The sequence below is a fragment of the Salvelinus namaycush genome, chromosome 25 (assembly GCF_016432855.1).
Source record: "Salvelinus namaycush isolate Seneca chromosome 25, SaNama_1.0, whole genome shotgun sequence".
NCBI classification, from domain to species: domain Eukaryota; kingdom Metazoa; phylum Chordata; class Actinopteri; order Salmoniformes; family Salmonidae; genus Salvelinus; species Salvelinus namaycush.
The window spans coordinates 26,979,710-27,004,036 of record NC_052331.1 but is presented as its reverse complement, the minus strand read 5'-3'; the positions used below and the strand labels follow the sequence as shown (position 1 = coordinate 27,004,036).

General features: G+C 43.8%; 1 protein-coding gene across 1 annotated transcript in view; it reads right to left on the bottom strand.

The window, feature by feature from the left end:
* The window catches only part of LOC120019858 (glypican-1-like), a 147,376-nt gene that overhangs the window by 32,988 nt on the left and 90,061 nt on the right, over window positions 1-24,327 (bottom strand). The window contains exons 3-4 of the mRNA XM_038963271.1: window positions 15,554-15,781; window positions 15,129-15,292 (exon numbers count right to left, since the gene is read on the bottom strand). Coding sequence (XP_038819199.1) covers window positions 15,129-15,292; window positions 15,554-15,781 — 392 coding nt within the window. The remainder of the gene's footprint in view (window positions 1-15,128; window positions 15,293-15,553; window positions 15,782-24,327) is intronic.

The following is a 24,327-nucleotide window of genomic DNA, read 5'->3' as shown; positions in this document are numbered from 1 at the left end:
TTCGGCAAGGACCTCAACATGACAGCAGGACATATGCCCAGGCCGTGAGAAGAGCAACAGGCCCAACCCCCACTATTACACCCGCCCAAGCCCCATCCTGCGACCTAGGAGGTATGTGTCAGATGCTTAACATCCTCTGTGCACACCTACTGTGATGGTCCGGGCCTAAACCACACAAAAACAACACTAGACACTATGGAACACAACATTTTACAATCTCATCCTGGAATATACAAGGTCTGAGGTCATCTGCCTTTGGCAGAAAGAGCAGGAACCCAGACTTCATCAAAGAAATTGGAATACAGAAATTGTCATCCTACAAGAAACATGGTATAAAGGAAATGGACCCACTGGTTGCCCTCTAGGTTACAGAGAGCTGGTAGTCCCATCCACCAAACTACCAGGTGTGAAAAAGGGAAGAGACTCCGGGGGTATGCTAATTTGGAATAAAGCAGACCTAACCCACTCTATCAAATTAGTCAAAACAGGAACCTTTTTCATCTGGCTAGAAATTCATAAGGAAAACATCTCAACAGAGAAAAATGTCCTCATATGTGCTACCAAAATCCCCATACATTAACGATGACAGCTTCTCCTTCCTAGATGGGGAGATCAACAATGTCCAGGCCCAGGGACATGTACTAGTCTGTGGTGACCTAAATGCCAGAACTGGACAAGAACCTGACACCCTCAGCACACAGTGGGACAAACACCTACCTGGAGGTGACAGCATTCCCTCCCCCACATGCCCCCTTAGACACAACAATGACAACATAACCAACAAAATGGGTCACAACTCCTGCAGCTCTGTCGGAAGTCGGAAGTTTACATACACCTTAGCCAAATACATTTAAACTCAGTTTTTCACAATTCCTGACATTTAATCCCCCCAAAAATTCCCTGTCTTAGGTCAGTTAGGATCACCACTTTATTTTAAGAACGTGAAATGTCAGAATTGGAATTGTCATACAGTGAATTATAAGTGAAATAATCTGTCTGTAAACAATTAATGGAAAAAGTACTTGTGTCATGCACAAAGTAGATGTCCTAACCGACTTGCCAAAACTATAGTTTGTTAACAAGACATTTGTGGAGTGGTTGAAAAACGAGTTTTAATGACTCCAACCTAAGTGCATGTGAACTTCCGACTTCAACTGTACATAGTCAATGGTAGGCTTCGAGGGGACTCCTATGGTAGGTGCGCATACAGCTCATCTCTTGGCAGTAGTACTGTAGACTACTAAATCACTGACCTCAACCCAGAGTCTCTTAGAGTGTTCACAGTCAGTCCACTGACACCCCTATCAGATCACAGCAAAATGTTTTTTTTCACAACAAAATGTTTCACTGTAATAGTGAAGATGTAAACTTGGCAGTAGAAAACCTAAACAGTATATTTGACCTCTCAGCTTCGCTATCAAATCTAAACATTTCAAGCAGACAACCTAAGAAAATGAGCAACAATGACCAATGGTTTGATGAAGAATGCAAAAACCTAAGAAAGAAATTGAGAAACCTATCCAACCAAAAACATAGAGACCCGGAAAACCTGAGCCTACGGCTTCACTATGTTGAATCACTAAAACAATACAGAAATACACTGCGGAAAAAGAATGAACAGCATGTCAGAATCCATAGAATCTAATCACTTCTGGGGAAATTGGAAAACTCTAAACAAACAACAACACGAAGAGTTATCTATCCAAAACTGAGATTTATGGATAAACCACTTCTCCAATCTTTTTGGCTCTGTAACAAAGAACAAACAGCAAAAACATATACATGATCAAATACAAATCTTAGAATCAACTATTAAAGACTACCAGAACCCACTGGATTCTCCAATTACATTGAATGAACTACAGGACAAAATACAAACCCTCCAACACAAAAAGGCCTGTGGTATTGACGGTATCCTTAAATGAAATGATAAAATATACATACCACAAATTCCAATTGGCTATTCTTAAACTCTTTAACCTGTTGAGGACAGAGGGCGCTGTTTTCACTTTGGGGGAAAATCGTGCCCAATTTAAACAGCCTCGTACTCAATTCTTGCTCGTACAATATGCATATTATTATTACTATTGGATAGAAAACACTCTCTAGTTTCTAAAACCGTTTGAATTATATCTGTGAGTAAAACAGAACTCATTTTGCAGCAAACTTCCTGACAGGAAGTGGACAATCTGAAATCGATGCTCTGTTCTAGGGCCTGCCTATAAATGTCCTTGATATTTATTAGTATACATGCACTTCATACGTCTTCCACTAGATGTCGACAGGCAGTGAGAGAAGAAATGGAGTGTATAACTTGATCTGGGGTCGAATAAAAGCTCTTGGCATGACGTGTCACCAGTTTCCTGTTTTCTGGAAGGCGCGAGAAGGGACCTGGTATTGCCTTCTGAAAAGCTGTCGTTATAGACGACTAATATCTCCGGCTTTGATTTTATTTGATAAATGTGACAATATCATCGTAAAGTATGTTTTTTCAATATAGTTTTATTAGATTATTGAAATTTATTCGGGACGTTAGGCGTGTTGCGTTGTGTGCCTTTGTTCAGGAAGGAGAGCTTCGCGCTACTTTGCTAGCTTTCCGTGCTAATTGACTGGAGAAGAGGACATTCTAAAACCAAACAACGATTGTTCTGGACAAAGGACCCCTTGTATAACATTCTGATGGAAGATCATCAAAAGTAGGACCCATTTTATGATGCTATTTCATATATCTGTCGAACATGTGAAATAGTAGTTTGCGCCCAGATTTTGGGCACTCTCTCGCTATAACTAAGCTGGATGTCGTAATGAAGTTATTTTTAGAATTCTAACACGGCGATTGCATTAAGAACTAGTGTATCTATCATTTCCTATACAACATGTATTTTCTAGTAACGTTTATGAATAGTTATTTGGTCAGAATAGTTGAGTGTCATAAAAATATCCGCACATTCTGGGAAAAAGATGCTACGTTAGCACAATGTATAACCACTGATTTCAGCTCTAAATATGCACATTTTCGAACAAAACATAAGTGTATGTATAACCTGATGTTATAGGACTGTCATCTGATGAAGGTTTATGAAGGTTAGTGAAAATTAATATTTTTTGCTGGTTTATTCCCTATCGCTAACGTGCCTATTGCTATCGCTAACGTGCCTTGATGAATGAATGCGGTAGTGTGGTAGGCTATTGTAGTAAGCTAATATAATGCTATATTGTGTTTTCGCTGTAAAACACTTCAAAAATCGGAAAAATTGGCTGGATTCACAAGATGTTTGTCTTTAATTTGCTGTACACCATCGATTTTTCAGAAATGTTTTATGATGAGTATTTAGGTATTTGACGTTGGTGTCTGTAATTACTCTGGCTGCTTCGGTTCTATTTCTGACGGTAGCTGTGATGGTAGCTGCAATGTAAAACTGATTTATACCTCAAATATGCACATTTTTCGAACAAAACATAGATTTATTGTATAACATGTTATAAGACTGTCATCTGATGAAGTTGTTTCTTGGTTAGTTTGGTTTGTTCTTGGTTAGTTAGGTTGGCTTTGTGCATGCTACCTGTGCTGTGAAAAATGGCTGTCCTTTTTTGTATTTGGTGGTGAGCTAACATAAATATATGTGGTGTTTTCGCTGTAAAACATTTAAAAAATCGGACATGTTGACTGGATTCACAAGATGTGTATCTTTCATTTGCTGTATTGGACTTGTTAATGTGTGAAAGTTAAATATTTCAAAAAAATATCTTTTGAATTTCGCGCTCTGCCTTTTCAGTGGAATGTGGGAGGAGTTCCGCTAGCGGAACGCTGGTGCCAGACAGGTTAACAGCAGACTCGTACATTTCCTCAGCAAAATCAATGTACTGAGCAAATGTCAAATTGGCTTTTTACCACATTACCGTACGACAGACCACGTATTCACCCTACACACCCTAACAAATTCCATCTAGAAACCGTTGCCCTGGAGCACACAAAAAACAATACATACCTCGGCCTAAACATCAGTGCCACAGGTGACTTCCACAAAGCTGTGAACGATCTGAGAGACAAGGCAAGAAGGGCATTTTATGCCGTCAAAAGGAACATAAAATTCAACATTATTTAGGATCTGGCTAAAAATACTTGAAATATTTATAGAACCCATTGCCCTTTATGGTTGTGAGGTCTGGGGTCCACTTACCAACCAATAATTCACAAAATGGGACAAACACCAAATTGAGACTCTGCATGCAGAATTTTGCAAAAATATCCTCATTGTAGAACTTAAACACCAAAATAATGCATGCAGAGCAGAATTAGGCCAATATCCGCTAATTATCAAAATCCACAAAAGAGATTTGTGGATCTACAAATTCTACAACCACCTAAAAGGAAGCAATTCCCAAACCTTCCATAACAAAGCCATCACCTACAGAGAAATAAACCTGGAGAAGAGCCCCATAAGCAAGCTCCCATATCTACTGGGTGAAATACCGCAGTGTGCAATCACAGCAACAATATTTGTGACCTGTTGCCACAAGAAAAGGGCAACCAGTGAAGAACAACCTATATTTATTTGATTTATTATCCATTTTATACTTTAACTATTTGCACATCATTACAACACTGTATATATACATAATATGACATTTGAAATGTCTTTATTCTTTTGGAACTTTTGTTTATTGTAAATGTTTTATTGAATTGAGAGAAAGACAGGGGCGAGAGAGAAAGAAAGTTTGAGAGAGAGGGGGGGCTTGGGAAGAGAGAACCCTATTCCCAGAACCTGTCTGACATGTATATAGAAGCTCTTGTCACTGGGATATGCAGTCAGGCTCTCAGTGGTAAGAGTGATTCATACATATAGTAGTGCTACTGTCATGGTGGTATGAAACACCAACACACTTAATGTGGGCAAATGCATGCATGAGCACACACATACACACACACACAGCACTCCTGCTCTTAATTCACTATACTCCAAAGGTTACCTAGTGTCAGGTTAGTGTGTAGAGCTGTGTACAGTACCTCCGGAAAGTATTGGCAAAATGACAACAAAGTCAATGTATTGGAGTGGCCATCCCACCCCTTGACTTTTTCCACATTTTGTTGTGTTACAGCCTGAAATTAAAATGGATTCAAACTGGAATTATGCTTGTTTTTATTTATACAAATGAATAAAAAATGAAAAACGTAAATGTTTCAAGTCAGTATTCAAGTATTCAACCCCTTCGTTATGGCAAGCCTAAATACATTCAGGAGTAAAAAAATTGCTTAAAAAGTCTCACTCTGCATGGACTCACTCTGTGTGCAATAATAGTGTTTAAGGAGAAGTGTATCTATCTGAAGTTCCATGCATAACACTTGAATTTTCATCAACATTTACAATGAGTAATTCTGTGAATTCATGTGGCTCTCTGCACAATCACCACATGTTTTAGTACTACTGAACGTAACGCACCAATGTAAAATGAGATTTTTTGATAGAAATATGCACTTTATCGAACAAAACATACATGTATTGTGTAACATGAAGTCCTATGAGTGTCATCTGATGAAGATCATCAAAGGTTAGTGATTAATTTTATCTCTATTTGTGCTTTTTGTGTAAAGCATTTTTGAAATCAGACACTGTGGCTGGATTAACGAGAACTGTATCTTTAAAATGGTGCCTAATACTTGTATGTTTGAGAAATTTGATTTATGAGATTTCTGTTGATTTGTATTTGGCGCCCTGCAATTTCATTGGCTGTTTACTCATAATAAACATCGATAAAAGATGCAAGTGTTATTCACAGAATTAAAGATAGACTTCTCCTTAATGCAACCGCTGTGTAAGATTTCAAAAAAACTTTACGGAAAAAAGCATAATCTGAGTACGGCGCTCAGAGCCCAAACCAGCCAAAAGAAATATCCGCCATGATGCGCAGTCAACATTAGTCAAAAATAGCATTATAAATATTCACTTACCTTTGATGATCTTCATCAGAATGCACTCCCAGGAATCGCAGTTCCACAATAAATGTTTGTTTTGTTCGATAATGTCCATAATTTATGTCCAAATAGCTTCTTTTGTTAGGGAGTTTGGTAAACAAATCCAAACGCACGTTCAGGTCCAGTCGGACGAAAAGTTCAAAAAGTTATATTACAGGTCGAAGAAACTTGTCAAACTAAGTATAGAATCAATCTTTAGGATGTTTTTATCATAAATGTTCAATAATGTTCTAACCGGAGAATTCCATTGTCTGTAGAAAAGCAATGGAACGAGAGATACCTCTCACGTGAACGCGCATGACTGAGAACGAGGCTGCTGCCAGACCCCTTAGTCAAACAGCTCTCATTCGCTCCCACTTCACAGTAGAAGCCTGAAACAACGTTCTAAAGACGGTTGACATCTAGTGGAAGCCTTAGGAAGTGCAAAATAACCCATATCCCACTGTGTATTCGATAGGGGCTGAGTTCAAAAACTACAAACCTCAGATTTCCCACTTCCTGTTTGGATATTTTCTCAGGTTTTTGCCTGCCATATGAGTTCTGTTATACTCACAGACATCATTCAAACAGTTTTAGAAACTTCAGAGTGTTTTCCATCCAATATTAATAATAATATGCATATATTAGCATCTGGGACTGAGCAGGAGGCAGTTTACTCTGGGCACGCTATTCATCCAAAAGTGAAAATGCTGCACCCTATCCCAAAGAATTTTAACTAGATGTTTGTACCCCAAATGTGTTTCCACGGCCGAGCAGCCGCACACATGCCTAGGATCACCATGTGCAATGCCAAGCGGCTGAAGTGGTGTAAAGCTCGCTACCATTAGACTCAGGAGCAGTTCTCGCGTTCTCTGGAGTGATGATTAACGCTACACCATCTGGCAGTCCTATGGATGAATCTGGGTTCGGCGGATGCCAGGAGAACGCTACCTGTCCTAATGCATAGCGCCAACAGTAAAGTTTGGTGGAGGAGGAATAATGGTCTGGGGCTGTTTTTTATGGTTCGGGCTAGGCCCCTTAGTTCCAGGGAAGGGAAATCTTAACGCGACAGCATACAATGACATTCTAGACAATTCTGTGCTTTGAACTTTGTGGCAACAGTTTGGGGTAGGCCCTTTCCTGTTTCAGCATGACAATGTACAAATCGAGGTCCATACAGAAATGGTTTGTCGAGATAGGTGTGGAAGAACTTGACGGGCCTGCACAGAGCCCTGACCTCACCCCCATCGAACACCTTTGGGATGAATTGGAACGCCGACAGCTAGCTAGGCCTAATTGCCTAACATCATTGCCCAATATCACTAGGATATATCCTAGTCCCATTACTAGTCCTATATCCTAGTCCCATTACTAGTCATATATCCTAGTCCTATTACTAGTCCTATTACCAGTCCTATATCCTAGTCCTATTACTCATCCTATATCCTAGTCCTATATCCTAGTCCTATATCCTAGTCCTATTACTAGTCCTATAGCCTAGTCATATTAATAGTCCAATATCCTAGTCCTATTACTAGTCCTATTACTAGTCCTATTACTAGTCCTATTACTAGTTCTATATCCTAGTCCTATATCCTGGTCCTATTACTAGTCATATTACTAGTCCTATTACTAGTTCTATTACTAGTCCTATTACTAGTTCTATAGCCTAGTCCTATATTACTAGTCATATACTAGTCCTATATCCTAGTCCTGTATCCTAGTCATATTAATAGTCCAATATCCTAGTCCTATATCATAGTCCTTTTACTAGTCCTATATTACTAGTCATATTACTAGTCCTATATCCTAGTCCTATATCCTAGTCCTATATCCTAGTCATATTACTAGTCCTATTACCAGTCCTATATCCTAGTCCTATTATTAGTCATATTACTCATCCTATATCCTAGTCCTATTACTAGTTCTATAGCCTAGTCCTATATTACTAGTCATATACTAGTCCTATATCCTAGTCCTATTACTAGTCATATTACTAGTCCTATATCCTAGTCCTATATCCTAGTCTTATATCCTAGTCCTATTTCTAGTCATATTACTAGTCCTATGTCCTAGTCATATTACTAGTCTTATTGCTAGTCCTATATCCTAGTCATATTTCTAGTCCTATTACTCATTCTATATCCTAGTCATATGTCCTAGTCCTATTACTAGTCCTATATTATGAGTCATATACTAGTTATATTACTACTCCTATATCCTAGTCCTATATCCTAGTCATATTAATAGTCCAATATCCTAGTCCTATATCCTAGTCCTATATCCTAGTCATATATCATAGTCCTATTTCTAGTCATATAACTAGTCCTATATCCTAGTCGTATTACTAGTCTTATTACTAGTCCTATATCCTAGTCATATTTCTAGTCCTATTACTCATCCTATATCATAGTCCTACATCCTAGTCCTATATCCTAGTCCTATATCCTAGTCCTATATTATTCGTCATATACTAGTTATATTACTAGTCCTATATCCTAGTCCTATATCCTAGTCATATTAATGGTCCAATATCCTAGTCCTATATCCTAGTTCTATTACTAGTCCTATTTCCTAGTCCTATATCCTAGTCCTATATCCTAGTCCTATTACAAGTCCTGTTTCCTAGTCCTATATCCTAGACCTATATCCTAGTCCTATATCCTAGTCCTATTACTAGTCATATTACTAGTCCTATTTCCTAGTCCCATTACTAGTCCTATATCCTAGTCCCATTACTAGTCATATATCCTAGTCCTATTACTAGTCCTATTACCAGTCCTATTACTAGTCCTATTACTCATCCTATATCCTAGTCCTATATCCTAGTCCTATTACTAGTCCTATAGCCTAGTCATATTAATAGTCCAATATCACTAGTCAATATCACAATATCACTATCACTATTACTAGTCATATTACTAGTCCTATTACTAGTCCTATATCCTAGTCCTATATCCTAGTCATATTTCTAGTCCTATATCCTAGTCCTGTTCCTAATCCTATATCCCTGACGCTATATGTGCCCTTTCTGTCCCCCACTTTCATGGAATTCAAGTCTCTCTCTCTCTGGTTTATATTTCTCTGGAATTGTTCATCTCTATCTCTTGTTCTTTTCATTTGTTTTATCACTCTCTTCACCCCCTCTTACTTATCTCTCCCAACATTTGAATTTGTATTCATACTTTTTTGCATTTGTATTCATGCTCTCTGTACTCAGTATACAACCGCCCACCTGTGACTTAAGCTACTGATCCCCAGACCCAGAAAAACACACATTCAAGTTCTGCCGGCAATTCGTCCCACTCCTAAAAGATAGGCTATATCCTATAAGCAAAGCGTAGCTCAAGACAAAGTGCAAGTGTCCTCTCTCATCATTCTTGCTGCTTCAAGTTCAGTAGCCATACCTCTCTGGGCATGCGAGATCAGGTGCATGTGTGGTCTCAATTAAATAGAGTAGGCTATAGCCTATGCATGTGTTTGTGAAGGGCAGTTATCTTTCCAAGGAAATTCCCTTCCTATATATGATTAAGCTATAGTTTACTACATTGCCTAGAAATAAATATTGATCACACAGATTTGTTTCTGTCTGTAAATCATCCCACTCCTAAAGGGTAGGGTATATGCAAAATGTAGCTCAAGAGAAATTGCAAATGTCTGCTCTCTCTCCAACTCTACAAACTATGTCAAGCCTATTGGCTGATATATCCCAGTAATACCGCTAGCCTAATATAACGAGCCACGTGAGAATCTCTGGTCATTTAACCAATTTCTTAGGGTTGGTTGCGGGAACAGTAGCTGCGGGTGGGATGAAGAAATCGGACTGCACAGACCTCTACTTTGAGGCTCACACACACACACACACACACACACACACACACACACACACACACACACACACACACACACACACACACACACACACACACACACACACACACACACACACACACACACACACACACACACACACATCCCATCTGCAGGCAGGAGTGTGTGGAGCTGGGCGGTAAAAAGACGTTGTTGCCAGATTGAAGCTTTTGGAAAGGAAACTGCACCATAAAGCACAGCCAGGGGCTCAGGCAATCAGCTCCTGCTATAGCAGTTAATGTCAGTGCGCCTCTGAAAAATGTCCCCCCTGGCTGTGGGGATTGTTAATATCAGCGCACCCATGAGAAATGGCCCCCTCCACACAAGAGTAAGGTTAAAATCAGATCACTACTACTGAGAAATATCTGCTCTTCTGTAGGGGGTCAATATTGGTGAACTGGTGAAAAATGTCCCATGTCACGCACAGGGCAAGGGGAGTGTTCAAATCAGCGCACCAATGAGATATTTTCCCTTACTCTCTGGGGAAAGATTGATATTGTCACAAAAGAGAAAAATACTGTTCACACTACCCTTTATGAAAAAAGGAAATCAAAGGGTTAATATCAACTATTAGTACCCACATTTTCTATTAGCCATGAGTGAAAGTACACTAACAATGTGTACACCACATAAATGGTCTCTCTGTAAGGCAAGGAGGTAAGGGTTAACAGTATTGTGCTGATGTGACGTTAGAATGTTAGCGTGATGCATCTATCCCGGCCTCAGTCTCTCTGTGTGTCCCTGTAGAGGAGACAAGACATGCAGCACACAGAAGGACCTTGGGATGGCTCAATTAAGCACACACAGCGTAGCATAGCGTAGTGTAGCTGCAAGCATAAGGGAATAAAACCTAGAATTACCAATACCAAAGGTAGCGATGCCAAGTGTAGCCGTGAGCATAAGGCAAATCATTAGCAAGGATACAGTTAGCGTAGCCTAGCTTGCCTAACCACAGGCATAGACTTCTGTGACAGGGGAACACGCATTAGAATTAGCATGGACGTAAGGGAATAAAGCCAGGCATTAGCATGGCAATAGTTAGCATAGCCTAGCCGCAGGCATACTGTAGAAGGGGAACAAGGAGGAGTATTAGCATGGGTTGACACGGTTAGCTGGCATTTCCATTCATGACGTATGCCCTCTGGGTCTGCCCTCCAGACCAGCCAGATTGGCTTACAGGACTGCAGAGCACTGCCAGCCTGTGCGGTGCCAGGCTGATAAGCAGTTGCTAGTTATCTCACACGCACACCACTTATTTCCCTTCTTTCTCCTCCCCTCCCTCCCTCTCTCTCCCTTCCCCTCCCTTCAACCTTCCCCTCCCTTATCCTCCCTTCTCCTCCTTTCTCCTACCTTCCCCTACCTTCTACCTCCCCCCTTCTCCCTCCTTCCCCTCTCCTCCCTATCCCTCCCTTCTCCTACCTTCCCCTACCCTCTCCTCCCTTGTCTCGCTTTCTCTCCCTTCTCCTCCCTTCTCTCCCTTCTCCTCCCTCTCCTCACTTTATCCTCCCTTCTCCTTCTCCTCCCTTCTCTCCATTCCCCTCCCTTCTCCTCCATTCCCTTCTGTACCCTTCTCCCACCTTGTCTCCCTTCTCCTCCGATGTCTCCATTCTCCTCCCTTGTCTCTCTCCCCCTCCCTTCTCCTCCCTTCTTCTATCCCCTTCTATCCCTTATCCTACCTTCCCTTCTCTTCCCTTCTCCTCCTATCTCCCTTCTCCTCCCTTCCCTTCTCCTCCCATGTCTCTCTCCCCCTCCCACCTCCTCCATTTTTCTCCCTCCTCTCCCTTCCCCTCCCTTATCCTACCTTCCCTTCTCTTCCTTTCTCTTCCCATCTCCCTTCTCCTCCCTTGTCTCTCTCCTCCTCCCTTCCCTCCCTTCCCTCCCTTGTCTTCCCTTCCCTCCCTTCCCATCTCCCTTCTCCTTCCTTCTACCCCCTCCTCCCTGTCTTCCCTTGTCTCCCTTCCCCTCCCTTCTACCTTCCCCTCCCCTTCTCCTCCTTTCCCCTCCCTTCTCTTTCCCTCCCTTCTCCTCTATTCCCTTCTCTCCCACTCCTCCCTTGTCTCCCGTATCTTCCTTATCTCCCTCCCTTTCTCCTCCCTTCTTCTCCCTTCTCCTCCATTGTCTCATTTCTCCTCCTTTCTCCTTCCTTCTCCTCCCTTTTCCTCCCTTCTTCTCCCGTCTCCTCCCTTGTCTCATTTCTCCTCCTTTCTCCTTCCTTCTCCTCCCTTCTCCTCCATTCTCCTCCCTTCTCCTCCCTTTCTACTTTCCCCTCCATTCTTCTTCCATTCGCTTTCCTTCTCCTTCCTCTTCTCCCTTCCCCTACCTTCTCCTCCCTTCTCCTCACATCTCTCCCTTCCTCTCCCTTTTACCTACCCCTCCCGTCTCCTCCATTCCCTTTTCCTCCCTTCCCTTCCCTTCTCCTCCCTTCTCTCCCTTCCCCTCCAGTCTACCTTCCCCTCCCTTCTCCTACCGTCCTTCTCTTCCCTTCTCCTCTCTTGTCTCCCTTCCCTCCCTTATCTCCCTTCCCCTCCCTTCTACCTTCCCTTCATGTCTCCTCCCTTCCCTCTCCTCCCTTGTCTCCAATCTACTCCCTTGTCTCCCTTCTCCTCCCTTGTCTCCCTTCTCCTCCCTTCCTCTCCCTTCTACCTTCCCCTCCCTTCTTCTCCCTTCCCTTCTTCTCCCTTCTCCTCCCTTCTCTCCCTTCCCCTCCCTTCCCTTTTCTTCCCTTTTCCTCCCTTGTCTCCCTTGTCCTCCCTTGTCTCCTACCTACTCCGCCCTTCTCCTCCCGTCCCCTCCCTTCCCTTGTCTCCCTTATCTCCTTTCTCCCCCCTCTCCTCCCTTCTCCTACCTTCTCCTCCCTTCCCCTCCCTTCTCCTCCCTTCTCCTCCTGTCTCCTCCCTTCTCTCCCTCCCCCACACCTTCTACCTTCCCCTCCATTCTCCTCCCTTTCCTTATCTTCCCATCTCCTCCCTTGTCTTCCTACTTCTCCCTTGTCCCCCTTCCCCTCTCTTCCCTTCTCCTCCCTTCTATCCTTCTCCTCCCTTCCCTTCTCTTCCTTCTCCTCCCTTCTCTCCCTATTCCTCCCTTCTACCTTCTCCTCCCTTCCCTTCTCTTCCTTCTCCACCCTTGTCTCCCTTCTCCTCCCTCTCCACTCTTCTCCTCGCTTCCGTTCTCTTCCCTTCTATCCCCTCTCCTCCCTCCCCCCCTCCTCTCTTGTCTCCCCAGAGCTACTTGATCTGATCCATATTTCCTGACTGTATCCGTTTTGCTGCTGCTGAAGGACATTGAGCGATATGTTCATTAAATGAGGTCGGCTGGGGAAAATGTGTAAGTAATTAGTGCGGCTTTTACAAAATTACAAAATGTCATCCCTGCACTAATGCGAGGGCGCTGGCAGCCACTGCCATTCTCAATGAGGTCAGGGTGTACTCTTGGGCACATTCACATATGCACACACACAAATGATAGAGCTGTCGTGAGTCTACTTTATGTGGTACAGTATGATTTGATTGGCAGGGGTGGGGCGAGGTATAGGTGTACATCTCACAGTGATCTCTTGTCAAGGTCAACATGTGTGTACATGAGTGTCCCTTCCACTCACTCCTTTCTCTCACTTCCACTCGCTCTCTCACCCTCTCTCACCCAAACCCTCTACTGTACTTTCCCACTCTGTCTCTCTCTCTCTCCCTCTCTCACCCAATCCCTCTACTGTACTTTCCCACTCTGTCTCTCTCTCTCTCCCTCTCTCACCCAATCCCTCTACTGTACTTTCCCACTCTGTCTCTCTCTCTCTCCCTCTCTCACCCAAACCCTCTACTGTACTTTCCCTCTCTGTCTCTCTCGATGCTCTCTCTCTCTCCCTGTCTCACCCAATCCCTCTACTGTACTTTCCCTCTCTGTCTCTCTCTCTCTCCCCCAAACCCTCTACTGTACTTTCCCTCTCTGTCTCTCTCGATGCTCTCTCTCTCTCCCTCTCTCACCCAAACCCTCTACTGTACTTTACCTCTCTGTCTCTCTCGATGCTCTCTCTCTCTCCCTCCCTCTCTCACCCAAACCCTCTACTGTACTTTACCTCTCTGTCTCTCTCGATGCTCTCTCTCTCTCCCTCCCTCTCTCACCCAAACCCTCTACTGTACTTTACCTCTGTCTCTCTCGATGCTCTCTCTCTCTCCCTCTCTCACCCAAACCCTCTACTGTACTTTCCCTCTCTGTCTCTCTTTCTCGCTCATTTCACTTTCTCCTAACAGCACAATCCACCACAATCCCTATTACAGTCTGATTAGAACCACAGGGAGAAGGCAGGGAGGGAGAGAGGGTACCCATATCCCAGCATGCCTTCTGGCATTCCACTCAGCCCTCTGCCCCCCTGGCTGGTCCAATCAGACTCCAGACGCCACATGAGGTATACATCTCCCCTCTCTCCTCAATTCCTCCATTTACCCTCTTATACCTTCCTCTCCTCTCTCCACTCCATTCCTCCTTATCTCCTCTCTTCTTCCTCTTTATCTCTCTCCTCAATTGATCCATTTACCCTCTTATACCTTCCTCTCTCCACTTCATTCCTCCTTATCTCCTCTTTTCTTCCTCCTTATCTCTCTCCTCCATTCCTCCACTCTCCTCTCCTCCTCCACTATCCTCACCTTTCCGCTCTCCTCTCCTTCCCTTTCTATCCCTCAGGTCACTCTATTAACACTGCCCAGAGCTGTGGCTCACTCTGTCCCTCTCCTGTACACACTGTATGTGTAAACAACCTGGTGTTATGGTCCTAGATTTCTCCCTCTTCTGTTCCTCTGTTACTCCATTAGAGATTGATTGGCCTGCAATGAGATGCCCAGCACTGTTAATATGCTGTTATTTGGCCCAGTGTTGACCACACACTGTTCTAGAGAAGAAGTATAGAGCCGCTGGAGGACTACTGTACACAGTGTGACACACAACGCTATAAAGAACTGTCTGGAGCCAGAGACAACATGACATGACAAGACAAAATAAATGCTGGATGTTGTAGGATCCGTGGAACAGTTCAGCCATCCATTTAGCTGCTTGTACATTAGAAAAAGAGGCACCAGGGATTCTTCTCTCATGCGGTAACATTAGTTTGATAGAATGCTTGTATCTCAAAGCTCCAAATACGTTTTAAAGTTTCATCGTGGTCGAAGTGCCAGATTGATGTACTGCAGGTTTGATTGACATGATGAGAAAATAAATAGAAGAGAGAGAGAGAGGGGAAGAGAGAGAGAAAAATGAGTAGAGCAAGGAGATTAACAACACTGACAAAGATAGACGGAGAAGGATGGGTCAGTCTTACCTGTGAGACCTTGCGAACCACCTCCCCGCTGATCACCAGTCCCTGGACAAAGGAGCGTGCCGCCACAAATGTACGTGTCACTTTCAACTTGAGGTCTCGGGGGGTGTCACCAAAGGGTCGCAGCGTCTCCGACTGCTTGGACACACACTCCAGGTAGTCATCGCCTGCAATCATAATAACTTTATTAGTAAAACACTCTTCATACAATACACAAGTGATAGCTAAAGCAATATAACGGCCTCACATAGTTAAGAATAAAAGTTGAAATCATACAAGATGAAATTCATGAAAATATTTACCAGGGTTGGGGTGAATTCAATTTCAATGCAAGAGTTTGGAAAAAGCAGCATTTATTTTCAATTGAGATTTTAAAAGTTGAACATTTCAAAGAATATAATTAAGTTCAATGTGTAATGTTTACGTACCTATGAGATACCGTCCATTGGCTCCCTTGAACATCCTCTCCAGCAGGCGGGCCCAGAACTCGTTGAGCGCCTCCTCTATGTTAACGTTGGAACCACGGTAGTACCGTCTCAGCTCTGTGTACAGGTCAGAGAACACGCGGGTGTTCTGGGTGTACAGGGAACCCAGCGCCGGGGGATAGGACTGCTGCAGGACATCCTCGGAACGGTTCAGCAGCTCCAGGAGGTAACCTGGAATGAGACAGGAAACAGGACATGTTTAACAGTGTTAAACAGTTGAATTTAGGTAAATTCTATGTTTTTTTCTGGGGCTCTGTCTCATTGCTTTGTACTGCATATGAAATGTGCCACAGAGGTGAACCCAGAGAGGAAGTGTTTAAATGTATTCTGAGGCAGGATAGGATGTGCAGTGGAAGATAATGTTGCCATCCACATAAAACGCACTGAGTGGGATATAGAGAGATTCTCTAACATACACTTACACTGCGCAGACACACACACTCAAACCATCACAAAAACAGGCTGGGCTGCACTGTTTAAGAATACATTTTCACTGCGTCGTCTTTAATGTGTGTGTGTGCACACACATATCTCCTTCCTGCCCGCCATGCACCCCAGATGGGGAGAGGAATCACTGAGCCTCTATGAGAACTCCCTTAGCTCAGCATCTCTCTCTCTCTCTCTCTCTTTCTCACACACACACACACACACACACACACACACACACACACACACACACACACACACACACACACACACACACACACACACACACACACACACACACACACACACACACACACACACACACACACACACACACACACACACACACACACACACACAAAAATGGATTTGAACACACTCAACCACACACATAACACCCAGCAAACATTCTCCACATCCAGTACACCCACACACGCAGACACACTCCCTGAAGACGATCCAACAGTGTTGAATATGTTACGTAATATAATGTTAAAGCTCACACTGACCCAACCGCACTGCATTATCTAAGCAGGGCCTTGTCTGATGATGTCACTATTCTAAAACAAATGAATTGAAACATTATAATAACGAACCATCAAATTCTTATCAGACAGGAGGGGAATAAGACAGGAATATCTGCTGTGTTGTTGGGGACTGATTGTGAAACATTACAGGAAGAAAGACTCCTAGTTAAAGCCAACGTTAGCAGAAATAATGACTAGAGGCAAAGGAAGCGACTGTTTAATGAAAGTAGGTTATCACAGAAAGCCTTTACTGATAATGGACGTTGTTATGGTGAAGTTTCAGTCTAGGACCAACTGGGAGACTAAGTGTTTCATTAGGGACCATCAGTAAATTACACAATGTACATGGGACAATATCTTTAAATGTCAATAGCTCCAAATTGTAAAACTCTAACCAAATATTTTAAGCATTTGATGAGTAAACTAAAAGATGTGCAACATCAGAATATTGTCCCATGTAAATGTTATAATTTATTGACGGTCCCTAACGAGCCCAGAGATACGCTTTCCAATGTCAAACCAACTTTGCCACGGTCACACACCAGCCGGCTTAAGCTAATTGACTAAATAAGTTGGCTTGCTTGCTAGTTAGTCTAGGCTACTTCCAGACACAAATACCTGGTTAGATGGTTTCAAGTTATTTAGAAGGGTGAGTGACTGTAACTGTGTACTGTTTTGGCCGAGTGAAAGTACAAATGCTTCCCACGTTCGAACACACACACACATACACACAACAGACACCCACATAAAGCACGCCTCCATGACCCAAATCTCGTTTTCAGTCGCATTTCCTAATGAGGAGAATTGAAACCGATGCTAAATCAGAAAGTTCTTACCCCCTTTAATCGAGCACCTGACTAATTACACAAGATTTTAGTTCTGGGTTAACTGAGATTATTTAAGAAAAAAGAAAGAAGGAGGATCGGAACAGGAAATACGAAAGATGCTAACACCTGTGAAATCGTGATTTGTCCAAATAACCAGTGACGAAAAACCCAAGCACCGGAACTAATGCTGCTCACTATTTCACTTATCCCATTGTATCATGATCTACGGTACCATTTATGTTTACGTAGTCTGTCCACGAGAGATTATATATAAGCAACTAATGTGTATCTTATGGCTAAGTTGGCAATTAGCATTGCTTTGGTTGAATAATATTCAACCAAAGGCCTACGCAGTGGACAGCTGGGTGACTGAGGGCAAGCCAGAACCAGAGACACGGACACAGTGAGAAGCCCTAGGGCCAACAACACCTTCATCCCTGGCAACTACCTGAAAGCTCAGGGCCAAACAAACACAGAAACATCCAGTTATATTCCAGGCCTTTTCGAGCAGAGCAAAGTGCTTGGTCGATGTGTTTCTGACTGGATGACAGATCATTCCCCTGCCACCTGACCAGATGCCAGTCAGACAGACTTATCCAGACCTCTGTGCATGTTAGGATTAGCCGGGAGTGACGTTCTGCTGTCACACACACACACATGCACTGCCTACGTGCACACACGCAAGCGCACATAGGCAGGGACGCAGGCAGACACACTCATACACTACATGGCCAAATGTATGTGGACACCTGCTCGTCGAACATCTCATTCCAAAATAACGGGTATTAATATGAAGTTGGTCCCCCCTTTGCTTCTACAACATCTTCCAGTCTTCTGGGAAGGTTTTCCACTAGATGTTGGAACATTGCTACAGGGACTTAATTCCATTCAGCCATGAGCATTAGTGAGGTCAGGCACCAATGTTGGGTGATAAGGCCTGCTTCACAATCGGCATTCCAATTTATCCCAAAGGTGTTTTATTTTTTATTTAACTAGGCAAGTCCTACCCCGGCCAAACCCTAACGATGCTGGGCCAATTGTGCGCCGCCCTATGGTACTCCCAATCAAGGCCGGTTGTGATGCAGCCTGGAATCGAACCAGGGTCTGTAGTGATGCCTCTAGCACTGAGATGCAGTGCCTTAGACCGCTGCGCTACTCGGGAGTTTGAAGGGATTGAGGTCAGGGCTCTGTGCAGGCCAGTCAATTTCTTCCACAACGATCTCGGCAAACCATTTCTGTATGGACCTCACTTTGCATATGGGGGCATTGTCATGCTGAATCAGGAAGGGCCTTCCCCAAACTGTTGCCATAAAGTTGGAAGCACAGAATCATCTAGAATGTCATTGTATGCTGTAGCGTTAAGATTTCCCTTCACTGGACCTAACGGGCCTAGCCCGAACCATGAAAAACAGCCCTGGACCATTATTCCTCCTCCACCAAACTTTACAGTTGGCACTATGCATTAGGGCAGGTAGCGTGTTCCTGGCATCCGCCAAACCCAGAATAATCCGTCAGACTGTCAGATGGTGTAGCGTGATTCCTTACTCCAGAGAACGTGTTTCCACTGCTCCAGAGTCCAATGGAGACAAGCTTTACACCACTCCAGCCGACACTGAAGCTCCCAATGAACAGTCCTTGTGCGAACATTTCTTCTAGAGGCAGTTTGGAACTCGGGAGTGAGTGTTGCAACTAAGGACAGGTGATTTTTACTCACTACGCGCTTCAGCACTCGGCGGTCCAGTTCTGTGAGCAGTGGTGGAAAAAGTACCTAATTGTCATACTTGAGTAAAAGTAAAGATACCCTAATAAAAAATGACTAAAATAAAAGTGAAAGTCATCCCGGAAAATACTACTTGAGTAAAAGTATAAAGATACTTAAGTATCAAAATTAAATGTAATTGTATCAAAAGTAAAAGTATAAATCCTTTCACATTTATACTAATTTCACTAATAGACTAAGAGCTGGGTTGACAGCCTATGACAGGAGCAGACTGTTGCTGTGGCTATACTGTTGTCTTAGCTGGGTTGCAAGACAGGTCAGGAAACAATGTAGCGCGGTTGACATTTAAAGGTCATTTTACCATTGCGCCGACATCAGCAGCATTGCCTTGCGATCTCCAGTAACATTGTCTTTTAACGGTGCATAGCCAAAAAATGATGATCGAATTGAATCCCAGCCTAAATTGTCTAAAATAGAGTTGGAAAGAGTTGGAAAATTCATGCTTTGAATAATAGTCATGCATATTTTTAAACATACAGTACAACAGCGTGAATCGCAGTCAGATAATGCTTGTTATCCTTTAGATAAGATTCGTACATGGGTATGTTGAAAATCCTAGAGATTTAGAACAGGGTGAGTGTTTAGTAATCTCTTACTGTGCCATAGGGCAGCCAGTCCCCTCTCTGCTCTGGTGACTAATGATGATCAATAACATGACACGTGTGTGTGTGTGCGTGCGTGCAAATGTGTGTACGTGTGTGTATGTCCTTGCTCTTCCATTTTGTCTCTCAGGGGCCCCAGAGGGACCACAATCTAACCCTCCAACCTCCCCTCATCCCCCTCTCCCCCCTCATCCCCATCCCCTCATCAGCACCATGACCTCCAGGTGGAGTGGGGGTTGAGGGCTGAGCATCCCCAGTGACAGAGCTTCAGGTTGGGTGACCTGGGGGATATGCACACTAGGGCTATAGACTACTCTATACTGAGCATATGCTAACATGATAACCCAGACATAATGTTAAATTAGTAATAATCTTTCACATGCAATTAATAACACAGACTTCTACGTAATCCGTTTTGGTACCTTTAGGCCAATTCAGACTGCTGATTTGAGGACCTTTGTGATGAAGAATGTGTTTGTTTTCTATGATCCTGTTTTTCATTTCGTATTTGATCTTTGTAACCCCAGTCGTAGACTGTTCTCTCTGCTACCGCACGGCAAGCGGTACCGGAGCGCCAAGTCTAGGTCCAAAAGGCTTCTTAACAGCTTCTACCCCCAAGCCATAAGACTGCTGAACAATTAATCAAATGGCCACCCAGACTATTTACATTATGTCCCGCCACTCCCCCAACACCCTCTTTTACGCTGCTGCTACTCTCTGTTTATCATCTATGCACAGTCCCTTTAACTATACCTACATGTACATATTACCTCAATTAGCCCGACTAACCGGTATCCCGCACATTGACTCTGTACCGGTACCACCTGTATATAGCCTCACTACTGTTATTTTCACTGTTATTTTACTGTTTTCTTTTTATTTAGTATTTCTTTACTTATCTATTGTTTACCTAATACCTATTTTTTACTTAAAAATGGCACTGTTGGTTAGGGCTTGTATTCGGCGCACATGACAAATAAACTTTGATTTGATTTGAATTACAGGGCTCATTTGTGAAAGAGACGTTGGTCTCAACATGAATTCCTGTCAAAATGAAGGTTAAATAAAATACCATCTCTCTCTCTTTCTCACACACAAATACACACACATACACACAGTGAACCTGTGATAAGCCTGGTGTCTGTGTTCTAATGACTTTTTCCAGCAGCGAGAAGAGAATAATTAATGATTCCATTTGCAATGGTATGGAGTTTAACTAGCAGAACAGCTTGACATGTCTCTGGCTTATTCTGACTCTCTAATTTCCTTTCTGTGTTTGAAATATTCCCCCTTCATACATGCCTGCTGAAATCCATACACTCCCACCCATGTCTCAATACCAGCCACTTTGCTCACACCACAAAAACACGCACGCACGTACACACACACACACACACACGCACGTACACACACACACACACACGCACGCACGCACGCACGCACGCACGCACGCACGCACGCACGCACGCACGCACGCACGCACGCACACACACACAACCACACACACACACACACACACACACACACACACACACACACACACACACACACACACACACACACACACACACACACACACACACACACACACACACACACACACACACACACAGTGTTCTCAGTATTCTCAATAATGCTGTTGGTTCTCTTTTTCACTCCTCCATACCTCTCTCTCTCTCTCCCTACCTCCGCTCACCCCTCTCTCTCTCTCTCTCCCTACCTCCGCTCACCCCTCTCTCTCTCTCTCTCCCTACCTCCGCTCACCCCTCTCTCTCTCTCCCTACCTCCGCTCACCCCTCTCTCTCTCTCCCTCCTCTATCTCTGATAAGCCCTGGCATTGTTGTGGGATTCTGTGCCTCTGTGTTTAGGAGTTAACGTTGATCCTCCTCCCACTGCCAATAACTCCAACTGGAGGCTTACTAGGTCTACCCTGTACCACCTCTGTTCATTATTCCCTGATCCTGAACCAGTCTCTAACAGAGGGCTCAGTGGGGGATGTACCACTGATACTCATTACATGCTGATCCTGAATCAGTTTCTCCCTCAGAGGGCTTACTGTGGTTCTGGCTACAAACAACTGATCTTGAATCAGTTTATGACACAGAGGGCTCAGAGTGCCCCATAAACACTGAGTGTACAAAATATTAGGAACAGAGCTTGGTGTGGCCTATCCGGCCCAGCTTATTAAAGGCTGATCCCAAATCAGCCAGATCTGATCACTCTAACATTTGTATAGAATACTCATTATGGACATTGTTACCACTGAGCTGAATCCAGAGAGGTTTGTGTGTTTTTGTGCGTGCGTGCGTGCACGTGCGTGTGTGTTTGTGTGCCTGTATGCATGCATGCGTGCGCGTGTGAGTAATCTCGAGTCAAAGGAGGTCAGGATGCTATCCTCTTGGGTCCTTCCCAGGTCAGAGCAGGGTAAAAGACAGACTAGTTGTATCTGTTGTTAGGCCCTCCCTCACTGTGTTCTATACAGAACACCACTAATGAAGGCACGGCCTGACACCTCTCCTTCACCTTCTGTTCTTCCTCAAACACCACACACACATAAACGTAGTTGGACACACACACACACACACACACACACACACACACACACACACACACACACACACACACACACACACACACACACACACACACACACACACACACACACACACATACACACACACACACACACACACACACACACACACACACACAGTAATAGCTCTGTATTGTGCTGGACACAAATAGCCAGTGTATTAATTTGTGGTAAGGTGGGAGATGGAGAGACACAGAGATAGAGATTTAGAGGAGGACGAGGGAGGGAGGAGTGAACCGTGGTTGCTTCGGCGCCAATGTATCTGATCCTCCTAATTGTATTTGTCCAGTTTGACAAGTTGTAAATGATTGGGTTAACAGAACGCTCCTTGGCTGAGGGAGGGAGGGAGGGAGAGTGAGTGAGGAGGAAAGAGAGGGAGACGGAGTGAGTGAGTCAGCGAGGAGAGAGGGGAGAGGAAGAGGAAGAGAAGGAGGAAGAGTTGGAAGGGATGCGTTGTGCTGATGTGGTTGTTTTAGACCTGGCTATCTTGGCCATTCATGGATGAACCAGCCCCAGTCCACTCAACAGCAGACGGTTCTCTGCCTTTCCTCTATGGCTGTCCCTCTCTTTCCTCTCTCTCTTTCTCTTTCTCTCCTTGCCTTTCCATCTTCACTCCTGGCACTCCCTGTCACATGCAGAATACACAAACAAACACAACCAACACATCTACTCTGGGCTTTGATGAGGGCCAAAAAGAGTCCAACAGTAACCTATTCTGTTACATACAACTCCATCAGCTTTCTCCGCACGTTTACCTGCTGTAAACTACGTACATGACAAATACAATTTAGATTTGATTTAAACCATAATGACAATTGATACTTCAATGCAAAAAAAAATCTGACAAATCATACATCTCAATGAGTCTCAACTACCTCCAGCTGTATATGTCCATTGCCCAAACAATGGACCACATTCCCAAGGCCATAGTCAGACATTGGGAGAGGATGTCGTGGTCAGAGAGAGAGCCTACATACATCAGTTGATGAATGGTGTCTTTCAGCGTGTGTGTGTGTGTGTCTGTTTAATATAGTGGTCTTTTAATGGCGTCTAAATGCTTCCTAAGGCGCCGTGGCGCTCCGCGGGCTAACGGCACTAACCACACAGCTGATAAGTGTTGTGATGGATGGAGAGTGTTTGTGTTCTGACACACACGCACTCCGATACCGCTCTCTCTCTCTGTGTTTCTCTCTCTCTCGCTCTGTGTTTCTCTCTCTCTTTATCTATTTTCTGTTTTTCTCTGTCTCATGCACTATTTATTCTCTCCATCAGTTTCCATCTGTTTTTCCTTCCCCTCTCCCTGTTGCTTGTAGGTCCCCTTCCTCTCCCTCTCACTGTTCCTCTCCCAAATGTAACATTTCTCCATCTCTTGCACCCCTCATTGCTCACTCTCCTTCTCTCCCCCTTCGCTCTTCTCCGTCAGTCTTTCTGTTTCCCTCTCTCTCTCCATCCTTCCCTCTTCTCTTTCCACCCCGCTCCCTTCCCTCTCTCTCTCTACTCTTCCTCCATTTCTCTTCATCGTTCCCTCTGTCTCCTCCCAACATCCCTCCTTCTCTCTCTCCCTCCACCCTCTCTTCACAGCGAGTAATGTGTTTGGCGTTTAGGACGCTGTAACTCTGGCTCCCGCCCAACATGATTTGCATGCCAAGACCACGAGCCAATCAGGCGGCACAATGGAGCAGATGTCCTTGGCATTTCTGACATCAACAGAGGTGACCCTGAAAACAGGAAATTAGTCTCAGAATGAATCAAATATGTTGTCTATAATTGGGAAGAGTTAGCAACAAAATGAACGCCATGCTGGGTGTATGTGCCATGCTGGGTGTATGTTGGGTCTAATTGGAAAACGCTTTAATGTTATGTGGAAAATCCTCATGTTTACTGATGGTCCCAAGATACTTCAATGAGGTTTAATGCAGGAATTCAACTGCTTATACACTCGTAGAGAAAAAGGTGCCATCT